This window comes from Lemur catta, chromosome 2, assembly GCF_020740605.2.
Source record: "Lemur catta isolate mLemCat1 chromosome 2, mLemCat1.pri, whole genome shotgun sequence".
Classification (NCBI taxonomy): domain Eukaryota; kingdom Metazoa; phylum Chordata; class Mammalia; order Primates; family Lemuridae; genus Lemur; species Lemur catta.
The window spans coordinates 62,477,707-62,498,533 of NC_059129.1; the positions used below are offsets into that span (position 1 = coordinate 62,477,707).

At 35.1% G+C, this 20,827-nt stretch overlaps 1 protein-coding gene across 2 annotated transcripts in view; it reads right to left on the reverse strand.

Annotated features, from left to right (window-relative positions):
* Positions 1-20,827, reverse strand: part of BMP5 (bone morphogenetic protein 5) — a 123,209-nt gene that overhangs the window by 36,773 nt on the left and 65,609 nt on the right. For both annotated transcript variants that reach the window (XM_045543781.1, XM_045543779.1), the window contains one exon: positions 5,170-5,318. In XM_045543781.1, the coding sequence (XP_045399737.1) occupies positions 5,170-5,318 (149 nt within the window). The remainder of the gene's footprint in view (positions 1-5,169; positions 5,319-20,827) is intronic.

Consider the following 20,827-nt stretch of genomic DNA (forward strand, 5'->3'; position numbering starts at 1 on the left):
TCTAGTTTTCCTAATGATTTCTTCTTAGAATTTATATTTTCAAAATGGAGCTATTTTATCTATTCATCTTCCTCATTTACATTAAATATCAAAATTTTGAATTCTCAGTTATATGTAATCAATAGCTATGAATTTTTAATTTTACATTTAAGCATCAATTTTAGTGAAATTTAATTTGACAGCTTAATACCTCTGAAATCCTTTTTCTTGATTTGGGTACAAAATTGAGTGAAACGTGGAAATCTTGGCCTTTAAACTTGAAGTTTTACCTTGATATGGTTGAAAATTACGTCACGACTTTGTTAAAAAAATGGCTTTTAGAGTCTTGTTTTATAAAAAGAACCTTATAATGTTTCTTGGACATTAAACAACACTCTGACAAAACAGCATTTTGATGACTTGAATACAAATGAATCAGAAACATACGGATTGAATTTTCCTTGATGTATAAGCGAGTTCGAATAGAAAGGAAAAAAGTCATTGGCAAAATTCATTCTGAGTATTGCCAAACCTAAAATGTCTGAAAACATAGGATTTTTTAAAAAACATTCTAATGAACTCAAAAATGCTATCTTTGTTTTTCCATCTCTAAATTATTCTATAAACCCAAGTTTGAAAAAAGGAATTAATTTACTTGGAAGGTTTAAACTATATAAAGCACCAAACAATGGAAAATTATAGTGTTTAGGGGAAAAAATCCCAAGTCTTAAAAGCTAGCTTAAATTGCTATCTCTGTAATAAATTATATGCATATGTCTATAGGAAAAAATTATTACTGTAGATTTATCAGCAATGTTAATAAAGATTTAATAAGTCAGATAATTGAGGTATCTTGATAATTTAGAGAACTGAAAATCTTACAATAAGTTAAGACAGATCTAAGCCCACTCATTTGCTATTAAAAACAAAAATAGTACTTATTTTTTCATAGAGGTTTATTAACCAGCATGAAAGAGTGCTTGAAAACTTTTGACACCAATTTTACACATTTGGATATAACACCTTGTCTGGAATATCTGGATTTTGCCATTAAGAAGCAGCAATGCACTTTTTTTTATTTGTTCGGTCATATGTTTGCTTTATTTTGCTGAAACAAACATATGGAGCTCTGAGAATTATCTATTCAGCATAAAAAATACATAAAACATCCTTAAACTCTCTTGCCAAATCCATCGCAGTTTGTTTGTCAAATTTCTAAAAAGAGTATTTCACAAACTGACATATTTTCCACAGGCTCTCTGAGGAATCAAAATGCTACTTTTTATTTCATCAGCTTTTTGATTTCTAAAATATATTTAGGCCTCTTTGCTATTTTTTCTCCACAGGGGCAGGAGAAACAAAATTTAATAATACACATCACTGACTTTCTCCTCTCCTTATGCTTGAAACTATTTAACTGCTTTATTGTGGTTTTTCTCTACAAAATCCTGCGCCTATGTTGCATCAAACTCGCTTAGTTAGTAATGACCCAAAACTCACAGTTTGGAATGTCTTTTTAAGAGGAACATGTTCAGTGTGGCAAGTGGCCTAAGACAGCCTCTCAGATCACAAACTCATTCAATGATCATTCAAGACATTTCTGGTACCTATAACCTGCGTTGTGCCAAGCACGGAGGGTACACTGCGAATGAGAAATACATCCCATGACCTCATAAATCGATACTCATTCAAATGTATAATCAAGATAGTGTTACTGTGATGGATTAAAGCAACAAGTCTAGTTCTTTTATGAGTCATGATCAAGCTACAAGAGCATATTCTACTTAATTTATATTTCATGTTCCTTACATGATTTGTCGCCAGATAACTTTCCTAATAGTGTCTGCAACCATATCATGTACATAAAAGTTGTTCTAGCCAATTCTGGACTAACTTTTTCCAGAATACACCATGCCGTTTTGTCATTTTATGCATTTACTCACTGTGCTTCCTCATGCAGGAGTAATTTCTGTTGTTACCATCACTCCCCACTCTCCCATGACTCCCTCCCTCTTCATCTCTATTTCTGAAACTTCTACTCAGTTGACCGAGCTTAAAACACAGCTCTGTCATGGTTCTTTTGGCTCTGTCCCAGTTGTGTTTAACCATGTCTCTTCTGCTTTCCCATAGCATTTTGATCGTATCACTGTTCTTAGTATTAGAGCATTTTATTCGTCCTACCATTAGCTACATATATCTGTCTCCCAGGGTATATGCTCTTTTAACCTGCCATTTTGCATGCGTATGTACACAATAATTTTATGTTGGACAAACGAGTAAGTGAGTAAGTGTCAACAAATGAATTTGAAAGCAAACTTTGAGTATCCTTTTTTCATGATTTTCAATTCATTTTGCTGAGAAGTAAAAATATTCAGAATCCTTTATTGCAAATAAAAGGTGGTCTGTCAGCTTTGAAGCAGTGTCACTTTGAGAACACCAGCAGTGGTAATGAGGCTGTAAGAAACTGAAGCATGTAGTTATTCATATTTATAGAAAAATGTCACATGTATATTCTCGATGAGGTTGCAGCTAATAAAACTGAGGTACCATGAAGATCACTTGTTTTCCCAAAGCCATATATGCTCTACCTCTGGTTAAAATCTGTTTTAATTATTGCTTAAATGTAAAAAGCCAGCTTGCCTAGCACATGTAACGATTTTAATATTCTTCACATTAGATAATATAAGGGAGATAAAAGTAACAACAGGCCATATACCTCAAACCTAATCCTTAAATAATTTGGAAACCTTGAAAAGAGTGAAATATTGGTTTATTTCAGGCTCAAAAAAAGATAAAAAATACAAAATATTTTGTATTATTTATAATAGAATAGTAATTTAAAGTAAAATTAACCATGAAAAGAGAAATAAATCAGGGAGAAAGGGCAAGTCAAAATATAGAGTCGTTCTCAGAGAGAAAAAGATAAATTGAAAGTAAAATAGAGGGTAAATTATGTAAAGAGTAAGGGAAAGAAAGAACCAATACAAGAGAAGAATGAAAAGAACAAAAGAGAGAAACTTCAGAAAATTCATGTAGGGCAGGAGGCGAGACGGAAATTAAACAAGCTGATCATATTTCATAGATTCCTTAATTTGTTTAGTTAGACATTTCAAGCATATCCCCAAGGAGAAGACTGGGGGAAGCACATACCACTAATTTGATTTTTCTTGTTTGGGCCACATACCAGGGAAGAAACGAGTGGCTTACCCCACAGTGCCGACATCCCAGTCAAATTTCTGACCATAAATGTACAGTAGTTTAACATCGTAAGAATTCTTGGAAGATGATTTAAATATGTGCTTTTCTCAGTCTCCATCTGTAATGCTTGAACCCTGAGGATCCTTACTGATAATCTCAAAGCCATAATTGGAAAATAACCTATAATCCAAAATATTTGAATTGTTTATAAAAATTTAGCATTGTAATTGAAATCCATGGAAAAGTCTGGATTTGAGGACAGAGGAAAGTTCTGAAACTTTGTCTATAACACTTAGAGTAAGACCTTTCTTTTTCTAGGTCAAGATTTGAGGCACATAAAACCTTCACTAGACTAACCCTGTAATATATTTAATTCATGTCTGTCAACTTCATTCCATATGCAGAATCCCTGGAGTCACAACATTGGTTATGGTATGATCCATAGGCTGTGAAACTGACTATAGGTAAAACCACACCACCATGAAGTCTTGGTGCTTACAGCGATGAATCCCCTTGAAAGAGGTCCAAGACATATCCAACTTTTACTTAACTCTGTGGTTTATTAAGCAAGGTTTTATGCAATACAGTAAGAAGAAATGAATGAGACAGACTCTAGGTTTAATGTTTCTCTTGCCTGATTCTGCAAAAAGCCAAAATCAGTGAAATTAAATAAGGTACATTCACCTATTAATTGTCTTTTTAAAAACTGCCTTCCCTAGGCCTGGCTATGACAATTGTAGAGTATGGAGTAAGAACACATGTAAGATCCACATGGTGTATTTCTAAATATTTAAAAATTACTAATCAAGCTAACACACCATTAAATTTTGTTTTATCCTCCTACCATGTCAAATATAATTCTAAATGGCCTGAAAGTCCAGATTTGAACTTCAAATGTTTGGACTTTGAGTGATCTAAGGCCAATAAAGCTCTGAATAAATTGGCCTTGACTTCCCTGGCCTTCTGACCACGTGTGCCAACGTCCCTCTCACCACAGTCTGTGCAAATTCTGTTCCATTTGTCTGAAATGCCTGCCCCCAACTTTGTCCCCTAATCACATCATTTTTGTCTTTCAGATTGTAGCTCAAATCCACTCCCCAGTCTATATTCACAAGTCCACTGGGCTCTTCTCAGCATGTAGGAACACACATTCACTAACATTACTGTGCGATTACTACCTTGTGCCTCACTCAACTGCAAGCTTCATAAAGCCATCTGCATTTGCTCCTCCGTGTACATCCAGAATCTAGCCAAGTTCATGACATGTTAGTAGGTGCTCAATGAATACTTGTGAACATAAGAATTATTTCTGGAGCTTCTTAAAAGTGAACATTTCCTACAGACCACTCCCACAGGCCATTCTGGAACAGTTGTCTTTGATCAAATACTGCAATATGCTAACACCTAACTTGATATTATTTTCTGCAGTTTTTTGTGACTATTATTCCGTCCCCATCCTTCTTACCCCCAGGTATTATTGGTAGCTCTGTTGTTTTCCTAGCACCTTTATATGTAAAAATATATATATATATATTTATTTGTCTTTTTGTCAGGTTTTGAGATATAATTTGCATATAGAAATATTCATTCTTTGATGTACACTGCTATAAATTTTTGCAAATTATATAGTTGTGTATCCACCACCACAGTCAAGACATAGATTCATAGCACTTCATATATAGCTTTCTTTTGATATCATAATACTGCCACTTGTTTACATATAAGTCTTCAACACTAGGCTAATGATTTCTTGGGAGTAGTAGCAGTACCTACTTCTTCTTCACCCCCCACTCTAGAGCCTGACAATAAATATGTTGGATCGATATGTTCTAAATGGATTCACTAGTTAATATAGTATTACACTATCCTATGGAATGTGCTACCTCGTACATCATAAGTATAAAACATATATTGGTTAAAGCACACAAAATGCAGTAACTCTCAATGTGTCAAAATAAGTCCCACAAAAAATATATGAAATTCAGCACTTACCATCCCCCGTCTCTGCACAGAGCTGCAAGCCCAGATTGTTCTGTGGATTAATGACCCAGTGATTGCTGGTCACAGTGATATCAAAGACAAGCCAACCCACATCTAAAGCTTGGGCCTTTCTTGTGTCTAACAGGAACAGATCTGCATCCCTAAGGGAAAAAGGAACAACAACAACAAAAAAAAAAAAAGTCAAAGGTTTGAATGAAGATCATCATTTCCTATACTTAAGTGAAAACATTCCGAAAGCACTCTTTAAAATAACAGGAGTTAATAAAAGAACAAGGAGAACAAGTGACTCAAGTGATGAGTAATAAGATGCAGACCCTTTATTGCTAAGCTTCTGACCCAAACCTGGTGCAGATTAGTAATATCTATCTGAAAGTAATTTCCATTTTCCTGCTTCTCACTGGCCTTTACAAACTGACTTAGTGTTCTTAATTTGGTCCTTAGCCATCGATGTTCCCCGAAACCTCCATGTGTAAGCAACCCTCAAAACAAAGGATTAAACTAAAGAGAGACAGAAATGAAAGTAGCTGCTCCCGTTTGGATGAATGTGGATTTTCAAAAGGATGGAGCACAGGCAGGATGTGATTCAAGCATCTGTTTCAGGGGTAGCTTTCTAACATTTTCCACTTTTTATTATATAATTATTTTATGGATACCAAAGGCCAAGAGAGGGTCACAGAGTGCACCATTGGATTAAGGGATAAAGCCCACAAATTGAGCAGCACAATCTGCCATGACTTGCTTTTACATCTTCTACAAGTATAAGCGCCCTGGGGATAGCAGTGGCTGTGAACATGAACTTGTAGGTTCTAGGATATTCTGCACAGTGTTGCTGTTATTAACCGTTCTGAATATATTTTTTGAGTCTTAAATTTAGCATCAAATTTACAAATGCATAAATATTTTTGAATTATAATGAATTATTTTATTTATTATTCCCTCACGACAGGCAGTCTCCGAGCTAAATGTCACCTATTGCTGATTTTTAATCTTTATAACAGCTCTTTCATATTGATGAAATTGAGGCTCAGAGGTTAATTGTAAAACATTGGAACTCCTTCAAGCAGAGTAGAAATAACACCATTATGCATTTTTATGACCTTTTATACTATACTGAATTTTTTAAGACCATATTACTTATATAAAGAAAATCAGAACTATGTCATAATAAGCTATGTTAAATACTATTTTACTGCATTTGCCATCTATCTATTAATATGTCACAGAAGTCACTTCAAAGGTGGCTTGTAAAATATAAAAAGCAAATTTTGAATAAATAATACATACAGTAGTTCTTCAGGAAAATACTCTAAAATTGAAAATTGAACCATTTTTAACAGAAATGAAGTAAAAAATCTCAGTCAATATTTTAGAGACTACGTCTTTGTTTCTTTATTTTAACTCGATTTATACTATTCTTTCATTAACCTAGAGAAATTCAGATAATTGTAATATGATCAATTAAATCATCTAGCTATCCCACTCCAGAATTGCATATAGTTTAGAGGAAGTTTTCAGACACTTTTTGCATATCTGATGTAGGACTCAGTTCGATATAATGCAGACATATGACAAGCATACAGTACAAAGCATTGAAAAGATTCTTTTAGTTCCCATTTGAATTTTAAAGACCCACTGTAGTCACGGAGTGACAGCATGTCAATTCTTCCTCTTTCTCCTAACTTGAAAACTCCACCAAATAAACAGACATGAAAATAAGGATTGTCCTTAAAATTTTGTGTTATTTGGTAAATATCTCTGAGACTATAATCTTGGAATTAGCTTAATCATACTTTTCACTTCTTAAACAGGAATCACACTGTACCTTGGGGAATGCTCCAGTGCTACACTGCTTTCAAGTCTGCTTTCATTTGAAATATGGCAAAAAATGTCCTAATCAACTCTGCAAAGCTTATAATGTCATCCCTTGGCATGATATTGGTAAATACTTGAAAAAGAAAAAAGAACAAGAAAATAAATTTATAGAGGCAAAATTAACAACTCCCTGTAGGTAGCCATTTAGGTGGTATTTTTTTCTATTATTTTTAAATTGTGCCATCTTTTCAGAAAAAGAAATCCCTGAACTATTCATGTTCAAATTCCAAAACTTTCTACCATGACTATGAAAAAAACAGTTTCAGTTTTAACGGTTATGTTTAGAAAAAGCATCAGCCAAAGGACTCAAGCAAGCCCTAATATCTGAATTTCAGTGATGCAATTCATAGAAAGGTACATCTAGGAAGTAACATGGTCTAAAAGTTATATTTCTAGTTCACCTCTGAAAAGTTACAGAAGTTCAGTTGATTTCATAAGTGCCACAGTTTCCTATATTTGGCCAAAGCTATTTTATTTTTGACTAACAATTTCTTTAATTTCTCCTCTTTCCTTGAAATAAGCTCTTCTGCATAACCTACAGAATAGAATATACTTGGGGAAAATCAAATATATTAGTAATAAACACAAGAGTAATAATTTTTAATTTTTACTCATATAACAACTTTCATAATAGTTTATTAAAAACAAATCCCCACCCATTCTGTAGAAAGATATGATTTCTTTTGAAGTATAAAATTTCTCCACTAAAATATGACACTTATATCACTGGGAATGGTAAAATACCCTAAGTATTTCCCGTGAACAGTATAATATAAAGTTATTACAGTTGTATTGTCTCACCATTTTTACTTGACTTTTTAGAGAAATTGATACAATATCCAAAAGAGGAAAATTAACAATAGTAATTCATTTAAAAGGAACGCAATAGAGAGAAAATACACATGTAGAAAATTATACGTATTAGTAGCAAAAATAAATTTGAAATATCATTGCTTTAAATATTGTGCAGTTTCAACAGTGAAACTTAAACCAAAGTCTGTATTCTAGCAAAGGAAACAAAGTCCATTTACATAGATGTATGTAAGCAAATATTTCATAATGGTATTTGTATAAGTTTTCTAAAGCTGCCATACCACAGACTAAATGGTTTAAACAGTAGAAATTTATTGTGTCAAAGTTCTGGAGGCTACAAGTTCAAAATCAAAGCGTCAGCACTGTTGGTTTCTTCTGAATTATGAGGGAAAGATATGTTCCAGGCCTCTCTCCTTGGCTTGTAGATGGCTCTTTTCTTCCTTTGTCTCTTCACATCATTTCTCCTAGGCTGCCTCTTTGTCCAACTTCCCCCCTTTTTTAAAAATTTTTACTCATTATGGGTGCATAATGAATGGATATTTTTGCTGGGTATATGTGCTGTTTTGATACAGGTATACAATGCAAATTAATCCAATCAGGGTAATTGGGGTATCCATCACCTCAGGCATTTATCATTTCTTTGCATTAGGAACATTCCAATTCTACTCTTTTAGTTATTTTAAAGAATATCCTAACTTATTGTTGATTATAGCCACTTTGTTGTGCTATCAAATATTGTTCATTCTATATAACTATATTTTGCACCTGTTAACCATCCCCACTTTATATCTCCCTCCCTGCTACCCTTCTCAACCTCTGGTAACCATCATTCTACTCTCTGTCTCCATGAGATCAATTGTGTTTAATATCTAGCTCCCACATATGAGTGAGAAGATGCAAGATTTGTCTTTATGTGCATGGCTTATTTCACTTAACATAATGTTCTTCAGTCCCATCCATGTTGTTGCAAATGACAGGAATTTCCTTTTTGTGGCTATATAATATTCCATTGTGTATATGTATCACAATTTCTTTATCCATTCATCCATTCATGGACACTTAGGCTGATTCCAAATCTTGGCCATTGTGAATAGTGTTAAATAGCAATAAACATGAGCATGCAGATATATTTTTAATATACTGAATTCCCCTCCTTTGGATACATACCAAGCAGTAGGATTGTTGAGTCATATGGCAGCTGTTTTAAGTTTTTTGAGGAACCTCCATACTGCTTTCCATAGTGGTTGCACTAATTTACTTTCACACCAACAGTGTATAGGGGTTCCCATTTTTCCACGTCCTCTCTAACATTTATTATTGCCTGTCTTTTTGATGAAAGCCATTTTAACTGGGATGAGATGATATCTCATTGTAGTTTTGATTTGCATTTCTCTGATGACTAATGACGTTGAGCATTTTTCTATATACCATATTGGGTCATTTGTATGTCTTATGTTGAGAAATGTCTGTTCAGATCTTTGCCCATTTTTTAATCAGATTATTTGATTTTTTCCTATCAAGTTGTTGAAGCTCCTTATGTATTCTAATTATTAATCCCTTGTCAGATGGATAGTTTGCAAATATTCTCTCCCATTCTGTGGGTTGTCTCTTCCCTTTATTGATTGTTTCCTTTGCTGTGCAGAAGCTTTTTAGCTTGATGTGGTATCATTTGTCTAATTTTGTTTTGGTTTGAGGTTATTTCTCAAAAAGTCCTTGCCCAGAATAATGTCTTGAAGCATTTCCTCAATGTTTTCTTTTAGTAGTTTCATAGGTTCAGGTCTTGTATAGATTTAAGTCTTTAATCCATTTTGATTTACTTTTTATATATGGTGAGAGATAAGAGTCTAGTTTTTATATATGGTGAGAGATAAGAGTCTAGTTCTTCTGCATATGGGATAACCAGTTTTCCCAACATTGGTTATTAAAGAGACTGTCCTTACCCTCGTGTATGTTCTTAGCACCTTTGTCAAAGATAAGTTCACTACAGATGTGTGGGTTTATTTCTGGGGTTTCTATTCTGTTCCATTGGTCTATGTGTCTGTTTCTATGCCAGTAGCACATAGTTTTGGTTACTACAGCTGTGTAGTATAATTTGAAGTCAGGTAATGTGATTCCTGCAGTTTTGTTCTTTTTGCTCAGGATGACTTTGGCTATTCTGGGTCTTTAATAGTTCCATATAAATTTTAGGATTATTTTTTCTATTTCTGTGGTGAACGTCATTGGTATTTTGATGGAGGTTGCATTGAATCTATAGATTGCTATGGGTAGCATGGACATTTAACAATATTGATTCTTCCAATCCATGAGCATGGAATATCTTTCCATTTTTTATGTGTATCCTCTTCCATTTTTTTAATCAGTGTTTTATAGTTTTCATATAGATTGTTCATTTCTTTGGTTAAGTTCATTCCCAGGTATTTTATTTTATTTTATTTATAGCTATTATAAATGGGAATACTTTCTTAGTTTCATTTTCAAATTGTTTACTGTTGGTATATAGAAATGCTACTTATTTTTGTATGAGGATTTTGTATCCTGCAACTTTACTAAATTTGTTTATCAGCCTTAATAGATTTTTTTGTGGAGTCTCTAGATATAAGATTATATCATGAGCAAACAAGGATAATTTGACGTCTTCTTTTTCAACCTTGATGCCCCATATTTCTTTTTCTTATCTGATTCCTCTAGCTAGAACTTCCAGCACTATGTTGAATAACAGTGGTGGAAGCAGGCATCCTTGTCTTATTCCAAAGCTTAGAGGAAAGGCTTTCAGATTTTCCCTTTTCAGTATCACACTAGCTGTGGGTCTGTCATATATAGCTTTTATAGAGTTGAGGTTGATTCCTTCTATGAGTAGTTTTTTGGGAGTTTTTATAATGAAGGGATGTTAAATTTTATCAAATGCTCTTTCAGCATTAATTGAAACAATCATATGGTTTTTGTCCTTCATTCTGTTGATATGATGTATCACATTGACTGATTTGAGTACGTAGAACCATCCTTGCATCCCTTGGATGAATCCCACTTGATTATGTTGAATAATCTTATTAATGTGTTGTTGAATTTGGTTTGCTAGTATTTTCTTGAGGATTTTGAGTCTGTGTTCATCAGAAAGATTGGCCTATAGTTTTTTTTTGTTGTTGTTGTGTCTTTGTCTGGTTTTGGTATAGAGTGATACATACTTCATATAATAAGTTTGAAAATATTCCCTCCTCCTTGATTTTTTGGAATAGTTTGAATAAGATTGGTATTAGTTCTTCTTTAGATGTTTGTTAGAATTCAACAGTGAAGCCATCAGATCTTCAACTTTCCTTTATGGTAGACTTTTATTACTGCTTGTATCTCATTACTTGATATTGGTTTATTCAAGTTTTTTATTTCTTCCTGGTTCAATCTTGGTAGTTAGCTTGTGTCTAGAAATTTATCAATATTCTCTAGGTTTTCCAATTATTGAAACATAGTTGCTCATAGAAGTATCTAATAATACTTTGGACTTCTGTATTATAAGTTGTAATATTTACTTTTTCATCTCTGGTTGTACTTATTTGAGTCTTATTTTTTTTTTCTTAGTCTGGCTAAAGGTTTTTCAATTAAATCTTTTAAAAAAAATCAACACTTTTGTGCTTGATATTTTGTATTTTTTTGTTTCAATTTCATTTATTTCTGTTCTGATCTTTATTATGTCGTTTCTCTACTAATTTGAGGTTTGTTTTGCACTTGTTTTTCTAATTCCTTGAGATGCATCATTGGGTTGTTTATTTAAAGCTTTTCTACTTTTTTGTTATAAGCACTTATTGCTATAAATACATGCATGTAGTTAGGTATTTATTCCAATATTCACAGTCTGGTCTTGTTTAAAACTGTTTTTCTTGAGAAGGTTTTCCAGATACTCAAACGGAATTGAGTGCTGTGATCTAAGTCTTTGGTCACTGCAGCCATGTCAGCACTGGGGTGCCCCAAGCCCAGTAATGCTGTGACTCTTGCAGAGTCCTGGTGGTGGTACTGCTTTAGTGGCCTTGGGTAAGATATGGAAGAATTCCCTGGATTACCAGGCAAAGTCTCTCACTCTCTTCCCTCACTCTGTGTGTGGCTGGTGGATTGTGGGGAGGAATGATATGGGCATTCACTTCTGGCCACCAGTGCAAGGTCACATCACACCTGAAGCCAGCCCAGTCACACCCAAAGTCCTTGGTGACTACTTCTTGGCTACCTCTGATGTTTATTCAAATCCCAAGGGCTCTTTAGTCAGCAGATGGTATATCCTGCCAAGACTGAGTCCTTCCCTTGAGCACAGCGTATTTCCTGATGGCCAAAGATGGATCCGGGAATGCTATCCTGGAACTAAGGCTTGGACTCAGGAGCTTCAGGAGTCTGCTTGGTACTTTATTTTATTATGGCTGATCAGGTACCCAAGTTGCAAAACAAAGTCCTCTGAATTCTTCGCTTTCCTTTCCTGAAGTAGAAGAAGACTCTCCCTGAGCTAAACTGCCTAGAGTTGGGGGAGGAGTGTCACAGGCACTGGCTTTGCAGCTGTGGCCAGTGTCTCACTGGGTCACGTGCATTACAAATCCATTGGCTCAGAGCCAGCACCGCTGCAGGAATTGCCCAAGGACTACTGCCTTTGTGGCCTGACAGCCTTACAAATTTAGTCCAAATTTAGCTTTTTGTCAGCCAGTGGTAGGGTTCACCCGAACTCAGACTTTGGGGCTGAGGATTTCTCTCTGGCTGGGCTGGTCTCAATGCTCCCTCAGTGGGCTCCAGCAGAATTCTTCCCTGTGCTGTGTTCCCTGTGCCAGGGTGGCCCTGAGTTTCAATGTGAAGTCCCATAATCACTTCACTCCCTCTCCTGGGCACACAGGTTCTCTCTTCACTGGGTGTGCTGGCCTGGTACTGCTGGGGGTTGGGGGCGGAGTGGCATAGGCAATGCAAGATTGTCTTTTCTGCCCTTAGTGCCTCCTTTCTTGATACAATGTTAAAACCAGGTACTATCATCACTCACCTGATTTTTGGTTTTTCTGAAGGTGCTTGTTTGCATACATCATTGTTGAATTTGGTGTTCATGTGGAGGGATGATCCCTAGAGGCTTCTATTTGGCCATTTGCTCCATGCCCCCTAAACTTCCCCTTTTTGTAAGGATAACAGTCATATTGGATTACAGTCCATTCTACTGACTTCACTTTAACTCCGTTACCTCTACAGAGACCCTTTCTCCAAACAAGGTCACATTCCAAGTTACTGGAGACTAGAACTTCAACATACTAATTTGGGGAGAGTAGAGCACAATTCAACCCATAACGCTATTTAAAAGTGCTTTCTAAGGCAGGCATAATCCTGGATGTGATTATTCTGTCTTTATTGACATTACAGCACTTATCAACATTGAAAAGTTTTCAAAATTGAATATGTGAAAGTAAATTTACAGTGATGAAAATTCATAATTAGCAAAAATTATGTTTTTCTTTTTCAGGTAAAATTTCAACATTCTTCCTGAGTATGATATAGATCAGTATAATAATTTCCTTTACAGCTAATGAAGTCATAATGTAGCTGTTAGAGTCATGTTTAACAGATAAAGTATTTGCAGTACTCAGAAAGACTTATTGGATATGAAATGTATAGACATATTAAGTATAGCTACTCAAAGTTGGAAAATAATATATAATATGTATATATGTTTATATTCAATGCAAACACATTTGAGCAGATCTGACTTTAATCATAACCAGAGGTTTAAACATGTCTAGTCATATACGATTTATCGGTGGGTTTGTATATACCTATTTGCAAAAATGATTTTTATTTTATTAAAAGAGGAAAGACTTTTGCATACATGCCCTTAGAGTCTTAAAATATCAGAAGGATAAATACTTCACTAAAGACTGAGCAGCAGGAGCCAAAGTTCTACAAAATTTGGGTTACTACCATTTGTACAACTCATCTGAAAACACAGATTGGTAGAATAGGAAAATTGAAGCTATATAACTAAGAATTTTTATCATCTTTTCATCAATATCAATGTAGTGTAATGAAATAAACAAGGATTTGGAAATTATACAGAGCTTGAACAATTAAGGAATTTCTCAGCCTCAGTTTCCCCATGTATAAAAATTGGTATGATAATCCCTGCCTTAAAGGTTTTGTCAAGAGCAAATGTAATATTCTGAATATCTGTCTGGATAAAAAAAGGCAAATTACAGTTGAATCTTTCCCTGGCCTGCTGTTATACCAATGTCTCTAAATTGCTTTACTTTGACCTGTGATGTGTGGAAAAGTATTATCTGGGGAGGCGCATTACCTTCAAATGACCTCAATCAATGTTACCTTGGGATTCTTATACATAGGTGATAGAATTGGTTACAAGAAGAAGAAGGAAGAAGAAAAGGAAGAAGAGAGGGTGGAGCAGAGTGGGAGAAGGGGAGAAGGAGAGGTAGAAAAAAGAAAGATACAAAGAAATTTGGTAATTATTCCTGGAGTGTTTTTTCAAAAATCCAACTATTGGCTGTCTTTGTAAGTCACTTTCTAAAAAATCACTTATATAAATACAGAAATCAGAGGTTTTATTGTAGATAAAACATTTATCCACCTAAATAAATACTAAAAACAAAGAAAGAAGAATTTAAAAAATCCTGTGCTTTTCATAACATAGTATTTACAAGGACAGTATCATACATTGATTAAAAAAATGCTATTTTTCAAACAATATAGAGGAACGTGCAGATGATATACTTTTTAACACTATGATACGTTATTCAAAATGTGACTCTAGTGATAAAAGCATAATGTCAAAGATGCAGGAGCTAAGTTTAAAGAAAGTTATCGCATATATTTTGACAGTGAAGCAAGGAATATGACTATATTTATGAATCATTTTATATAACATGTGATTGAAAGTATGGACATAAACTCAGTAAGCTATTATAGCTTTGACTATTTTAAGTACATATAGCACACCATGCATGTAGTATGGGGAACATTAACTTTCTCTATTGTCTAGTCTGCTGAATAAATGGATTATTCTTATGAGACAGAAAAAAAAAATTGACAAAGAATGTCTGATGTAAAATAAGATAGTCTGTGATTTTACCTCTGAAAGTATCCATAAATCACAGAGTACTAGAACTAAGTAGGACATGAATTACTTAGCCAGACTGTTTATTCATAAGAGAGTTTATAGAGAAATCAGATGATTCCCCATGATCACTCAGCCAACTGGAGGACCAGAACAAGCCAAATGGAGAACCGAGTTTTCCACTTTCAGAACACTTCTCTTATAAGATAGCAACTCTCTTCATTCCCCAAACCATACCTCAATTGCTTTCCTTGTCTTGCAATATCATTGGTTTTTATGTTGAAGCACTACAATGTTGAGCTGCTCCACTTGTGAAAACAAGATGGGTAGAAACAGAGCCAAGGAGTAACCTGAGACATTCCACAAATCCATCCACCTGTTCATTCATGTATTCACTCTTTCAGTTTAGCATTCACTCTCGATGGTGGGTTTATACTACATCACTTCCACTAAGCTGGAATTACCCTGTATGAATCTGGATTATGGTAGGCTACAAAAGAAATTTGAATAACATCAGTGAAGCAGTAGCCGTGTTTGTACTGGAAACGCTGCTGTGTGATCAAGTGTCACCACAGCCTAGGCATATTGTCGAGATCTGCTTGTTTGCCTTATTGATGGTACGGCAACAGCTGGGCCTGTAGCTCCTTCAGAACCCATTAATTCTCCTTATTCAGTTCCTCTGAATGCAAGGCATGCAGGCACCTCTAAGAGGAAGGATTTGGTAGTTAGAAAATCACCTGCATCATTGAAGTTGGAGGACTGGAGGTAGATTCCAGTTTGTCCTCATGGTTCCAGATTCTCTTCACAGTCTCTGCTTTGTCCATGTTTCCTCAAATTCACATCGATCTTTTCTTTTTGACTGTTTTCCCTGTGGACCTTATGCCCAGAGTGAGATGCAGAGCAGTAGACTTACAAAGACTATTTAGCTCCAGGATTGCACAAGATCAAATCTCTACAATAAATCCTTATGGAAGAATTTCCCCAGAAGATTAAACAGCTTATCTTGTGTTTGGTTGACTATACTGGACCACTGATGTCAGTATTGGAAGGGCAGAACTTTGTTATTCCTGGAATAGGTGCACTGGACATGGATTTTCCTTCTCTGCCTACGATGCTTCTCTCAAAATCACCATCCATGAACTTACAGAATGCCTTGCTTACTTATTCGTGGAATTCCAGAAAGCATTGCTTCTCATCAACAAGCTCATTTGACAATAATGAGGTGCAAAATGGGCTCATGTCCATGGAATTCACTGGTCTTCCCTTGTTTCCTATCACCTTGAAGCAGCTGGCCTAATGCAAGAGTGGAATGATCTCTTGAAAACTCAGTTATTCAATCAGTTATATAGCAGTATCTTACAAGAATGGACTAACATCCTTCAGAAATCTTTGTATGATCTAAATTAGTAACAAATATAGCCAGTATGCCTATTTCTCTGTAGCCATATGTCTCATGATCTGAAAATCAAGGGGTAGAATTGGAAGTAGCTCCTCTCACTCACTCCACATGATTGAGCTAGTAAAATTTTTGCTTCTGATTTCTAAGACATTGGGTTTTGTTGGTCCAGGGCTCTCAGTTCCCAATGTGCAATGCTAGCACTAGTGGCCATAGCAATGGTTATGTTAAAGTTAAATTGGAAGCTGAAATAGCCACCTGGCCACTTTGGGCTCCTCTTGTTAGTGAATCATAAGCCAATAAGAGGTTGCTATACTATGTGGATGAATAATCTTAAATATCAAGGGGAAACTGGACTGCTGCTACCATAATATGGGTAATAAGAGATTGCCTGGAACACCTCTCAATACTCCCTTGTCGTATGACAAAAGTCAATGGAAAACCACAGTTCAACGCAGGCATTACTGCTAATAGCCCAGACACTTCAAGAATGAATGTCTGCTTTACCTCACCAGGTAAGGAAAAATGACCAGCCATCATGCTTGCTAAACAAAGAGGATATGCATTGCATAACAGAAGAAACAAATTATAAATACCAGCTATAACCATGTAACGGGTTGCAGAAATGAGGATGTAATATTATATTTCTACCTTATTTTGATATTAATGTATTTGTGTATGTATTAGCCAATTCTCCTTTTTTCCAGTTCCCTGTCCACCCACCTTCCATCTAGTACAAGTAGTTTGGATAGTAGCTAACCTCATATTTCACTATGGAAGGTTACAGTACATCAAAGGGGGAGTATGGCTCAGCTAGAAAAGGAATGAACAACTTCCAAAGATGGATTACAAGGCACAAGAATTATTCTTCCATTATATTTTTGGAAGTTATGAATGCTTATAAAAGGTATGTATTGTTGCCAAATTAACAAGAATGGAGTGATGAGGCTTTGTACTTTGTCATATCAGCTAAACTGGAACTACAATTCCCAGAATTCCCTTCCTTGTTTGCTTCTGTGTCAAGGTTAGCCGTCAGAGAAATTTGCTCAGAAGTTGGAGAGTAGAAGGGAAGCAGGAGCCAAGTTTATGATTGGAAGATTGGTAACGTGCCAAGCTTTCCTGCTGCTCACACACATTGTCACTGATCTGCTGGCTCACCTTGCTGGGAACAGCTGCTCCTACAGCTCTTCCAGCTCCCGCTAGATTATTAACTCCATCGGCTTCTCCAAATCCTGTCCTACAATTCCTCCTGCAAGATTGCCTCCTTCAGTGTCTCTACATCCTGAGCAAAAAGGGTGTGGGACTTATGGTGAAGCATACCAGCTTTCCCTGCTGGCCACACACACACATCATTGAAGTTGGTGGCTCCGAGACATGAGAGACAGACATGGATTCTAATTTGTCCCTGGGGTTCCACCTTATCCTGAAAGATTCTAGTTCTCCTTGTTCTCTCCCACTCAACATCCATTTTTCTTCCAAGCTGTCTATGCTACCAACTTCAGATATATCATCAAATGCAGAAGCAACAACCTTACGTAAACTGTTTAACCAAGTCTATGAATGCAGAAAGTCAAATCCCTATAATAAATCCCTCATTCCTGATCAATCACAATGGTTTTATTTCTCCTATCAAACATTAAATGACTTCCTCTCTCTTATGAGTTGAATTGTGTCTTTCAAAAAGATATGTTGAAGTCCTAATCCTTGGCACCTGTGAATATGATTTTATTTGGAATTAAGAGTCTTCGCAAATGTTATCGAGTTAGGATAAGGTGGGCCCTATCCCAATACAACTAATATTCTTACAAGAAGACAGGAGAGACAGAGAAACAGAGACACACAGGGGAAAGACAGCCACATGAAGACAGAGAAAGAGATTGGAATTAACAGCATGCTCATGCAGCCAAGGTGCACCTGGGGCTGCCAGAAGCTGGAAGAAGCAAAGATGAATCCTTCCCTAGAGCTTTTAAAGAATTCATGGTTCTGCCACCACCCTGATTTTGGACTTCTAGCCTCCAAACGTGTAAGAAAATAGCTTTCTGTTGTATTAAGCTGTCCAAATTTTTAGTAATTTGTTATGGCAGCTCTAGGAAGCTAATATACTCCCCCTAGCTGGGATATTTCACATAATAAATAGAGATTGATCAATAATATCAAATTCTGAGAAGAACAGGAAGAAAGAAAAATGTCCATAGATCTGGTAACAAGGAGGTTGTTGGGGAATGATCAGTTGAGTAGAGATATGGAAATCAAATTGCAGTGAATTAAGGGGTGAATGAATCCCTTTACTTTAGAAAGTAAAGGGATTGAAAGCAAAGTTTTATACCAATGAGCATTGTTAAGATACGGAAAGGAGAAATAATGTGGAATTTGAGGGATGGGTACAAACAGAACCAAGTAGAAGGATTTCTCATTAATGCAAGAAGCATGAGGCTATTTATACAATGCATTTAAATTAATATTTAGAAGATAAAATATCTCATAGTCTTTCAACACAAGAAGAAATGTGAATGGACTATACTGAAAACCTTCTAAAGTAAGCATATGCTTAATTGCCTCTCTATGTCATTATCCTTAGAATTCACAAATGCAAAATGTGTTTATAAATGAAATCACTTCTTAGCAAGAGGCATTGCATAAGCTAATATGCAGATGGGACCCCCATTTATCTTTTGCTGCAATCCAGTTTATCAAGGGTACTATTTTATATTATGCACTATGACAAACACATTTTTTGTTTGCTTTTAAAATGTCATTAATGAATATTTCTCATTGGTATCTTCCCATTACCTAAGGTATAGGATTCATGGATCTTCTAAAGAATCATACTCTAAGTCTACCTTCATGAATCTAGAAACAACTGTTATAGATGGAGCTGGAGCCTGCTTAATTGCAACAATGACTTGCTATACTTAAGCTTTGCTTAGCATTAAAAACAATAATTATGTGCTTTAAAGTTACCTTTCTGACTTTGGTTTCTTCTTCTTTAAATGAAGATTAAAATAATATCTACCTCATAAATCTATTGCAAGTATAAAAGGATACACAAATAAAAGTGCTATGCAAATTACTACAACTGCTATTTTCTTACCAAAACTCATATATGGCATGTAAGTGCATATATAATCAGTTGTATGCATTATTCTTGATGGCACCATTGTGGTCAGAAGTGATTTATGCAATTACCACTGTAAAAGCTCTTTAATAACCTGTACTTATAAATTTTTGATATGAAAATTCATTCATTTTCTTTAACTTTAGGAACATTTTTTGATATATAATCCATAATAAACCTTTATCCCTAAGTTCAGTTAGAGAAAAATAATTAAATTGAAAATCTATCAAAAAGAAGTAAAATTATTTATGTGATCAACAATAAGAGATAGTAAAAGAGACATAGTCCCCTGGTTGTTATTGTTTTGATTATAGGTTTATATGTGTATATTTTTATACATATAAAAATAAAAGGGATAGTTAACCAAGAGTATAGCCACATATTTATATATATATATATAAACACATATATATGTATATATAAAGAGAAACAAAAGGGATAATTAACCAAAAGTATAGCCACATATATATATATATATAGAGAGAGAGAGAGAGAGAGAGAGAGAAAGAGAAACAAAGGGGATAGTTAACCAAGAGTATTGCCACTCTACTATCTAATCATGAAACACTAAACCTGCCCAATAAAAGCTTTAGGAAATTATCTGGAAGCCACACAGATAAATTTTAGAGGAATAGTTGCCGTACTACACCATTTTCATGATGCATGAAACTTAAAGTCCACAATAACATCTGCACTTTTCCCAAAGTTTCTGTTATCATAACTATTTCACTTTCTGTCTCCTTTTTTCTTTGAATAGCTTATCAAGTCCAGTAAAAATATAAAAATGACCACCCAAGGAGAAAGCATACATCATTCTCTGGGTATAAAGAACCCGGTCTACAGCTCCAGTATTGAACATATTAACAAGAGACTACAAATTCATAAATGATATTCTCTGGAATTTATAACATCAAAAGTTTCTCTCATGAGCAGTTTTAGCATATAAGCATTAGAATTTGAATTTGTTCACTAGTTGATATTTTCAAATGGTAATTATTTATTTTCTTCCAAAACAAATGTGAAATTATAAAATTCTGTAAATCTCACTGAGAATCAATTTGCAGAATATCTGATCCCATACTGTATTTAAAAGGTACAGATGAAAATTGGTAAAGTAGTAATATTAGATGTAACTGATGGCTGGGCATGGTGGCTCATGCCTGTAATCCTAGCACTTTAGGAGGCCGAGGTGGGAGGATCGCTCAAGGTCAGGAGTTCGAGAGCAGCCTGAGCAAGAGTGAGACCCTATCTCTACTAAAAAAATAGAAAGAAATTAGCTGGACAACTAAAAATATATAAAAAAAAAAATTAGCCGGGCATGGTGGCGCATGCCTGTAGTCCCAGCTACTCGGAAGGCTGAGGCAAAAGGATTGCTTAAGCCCAT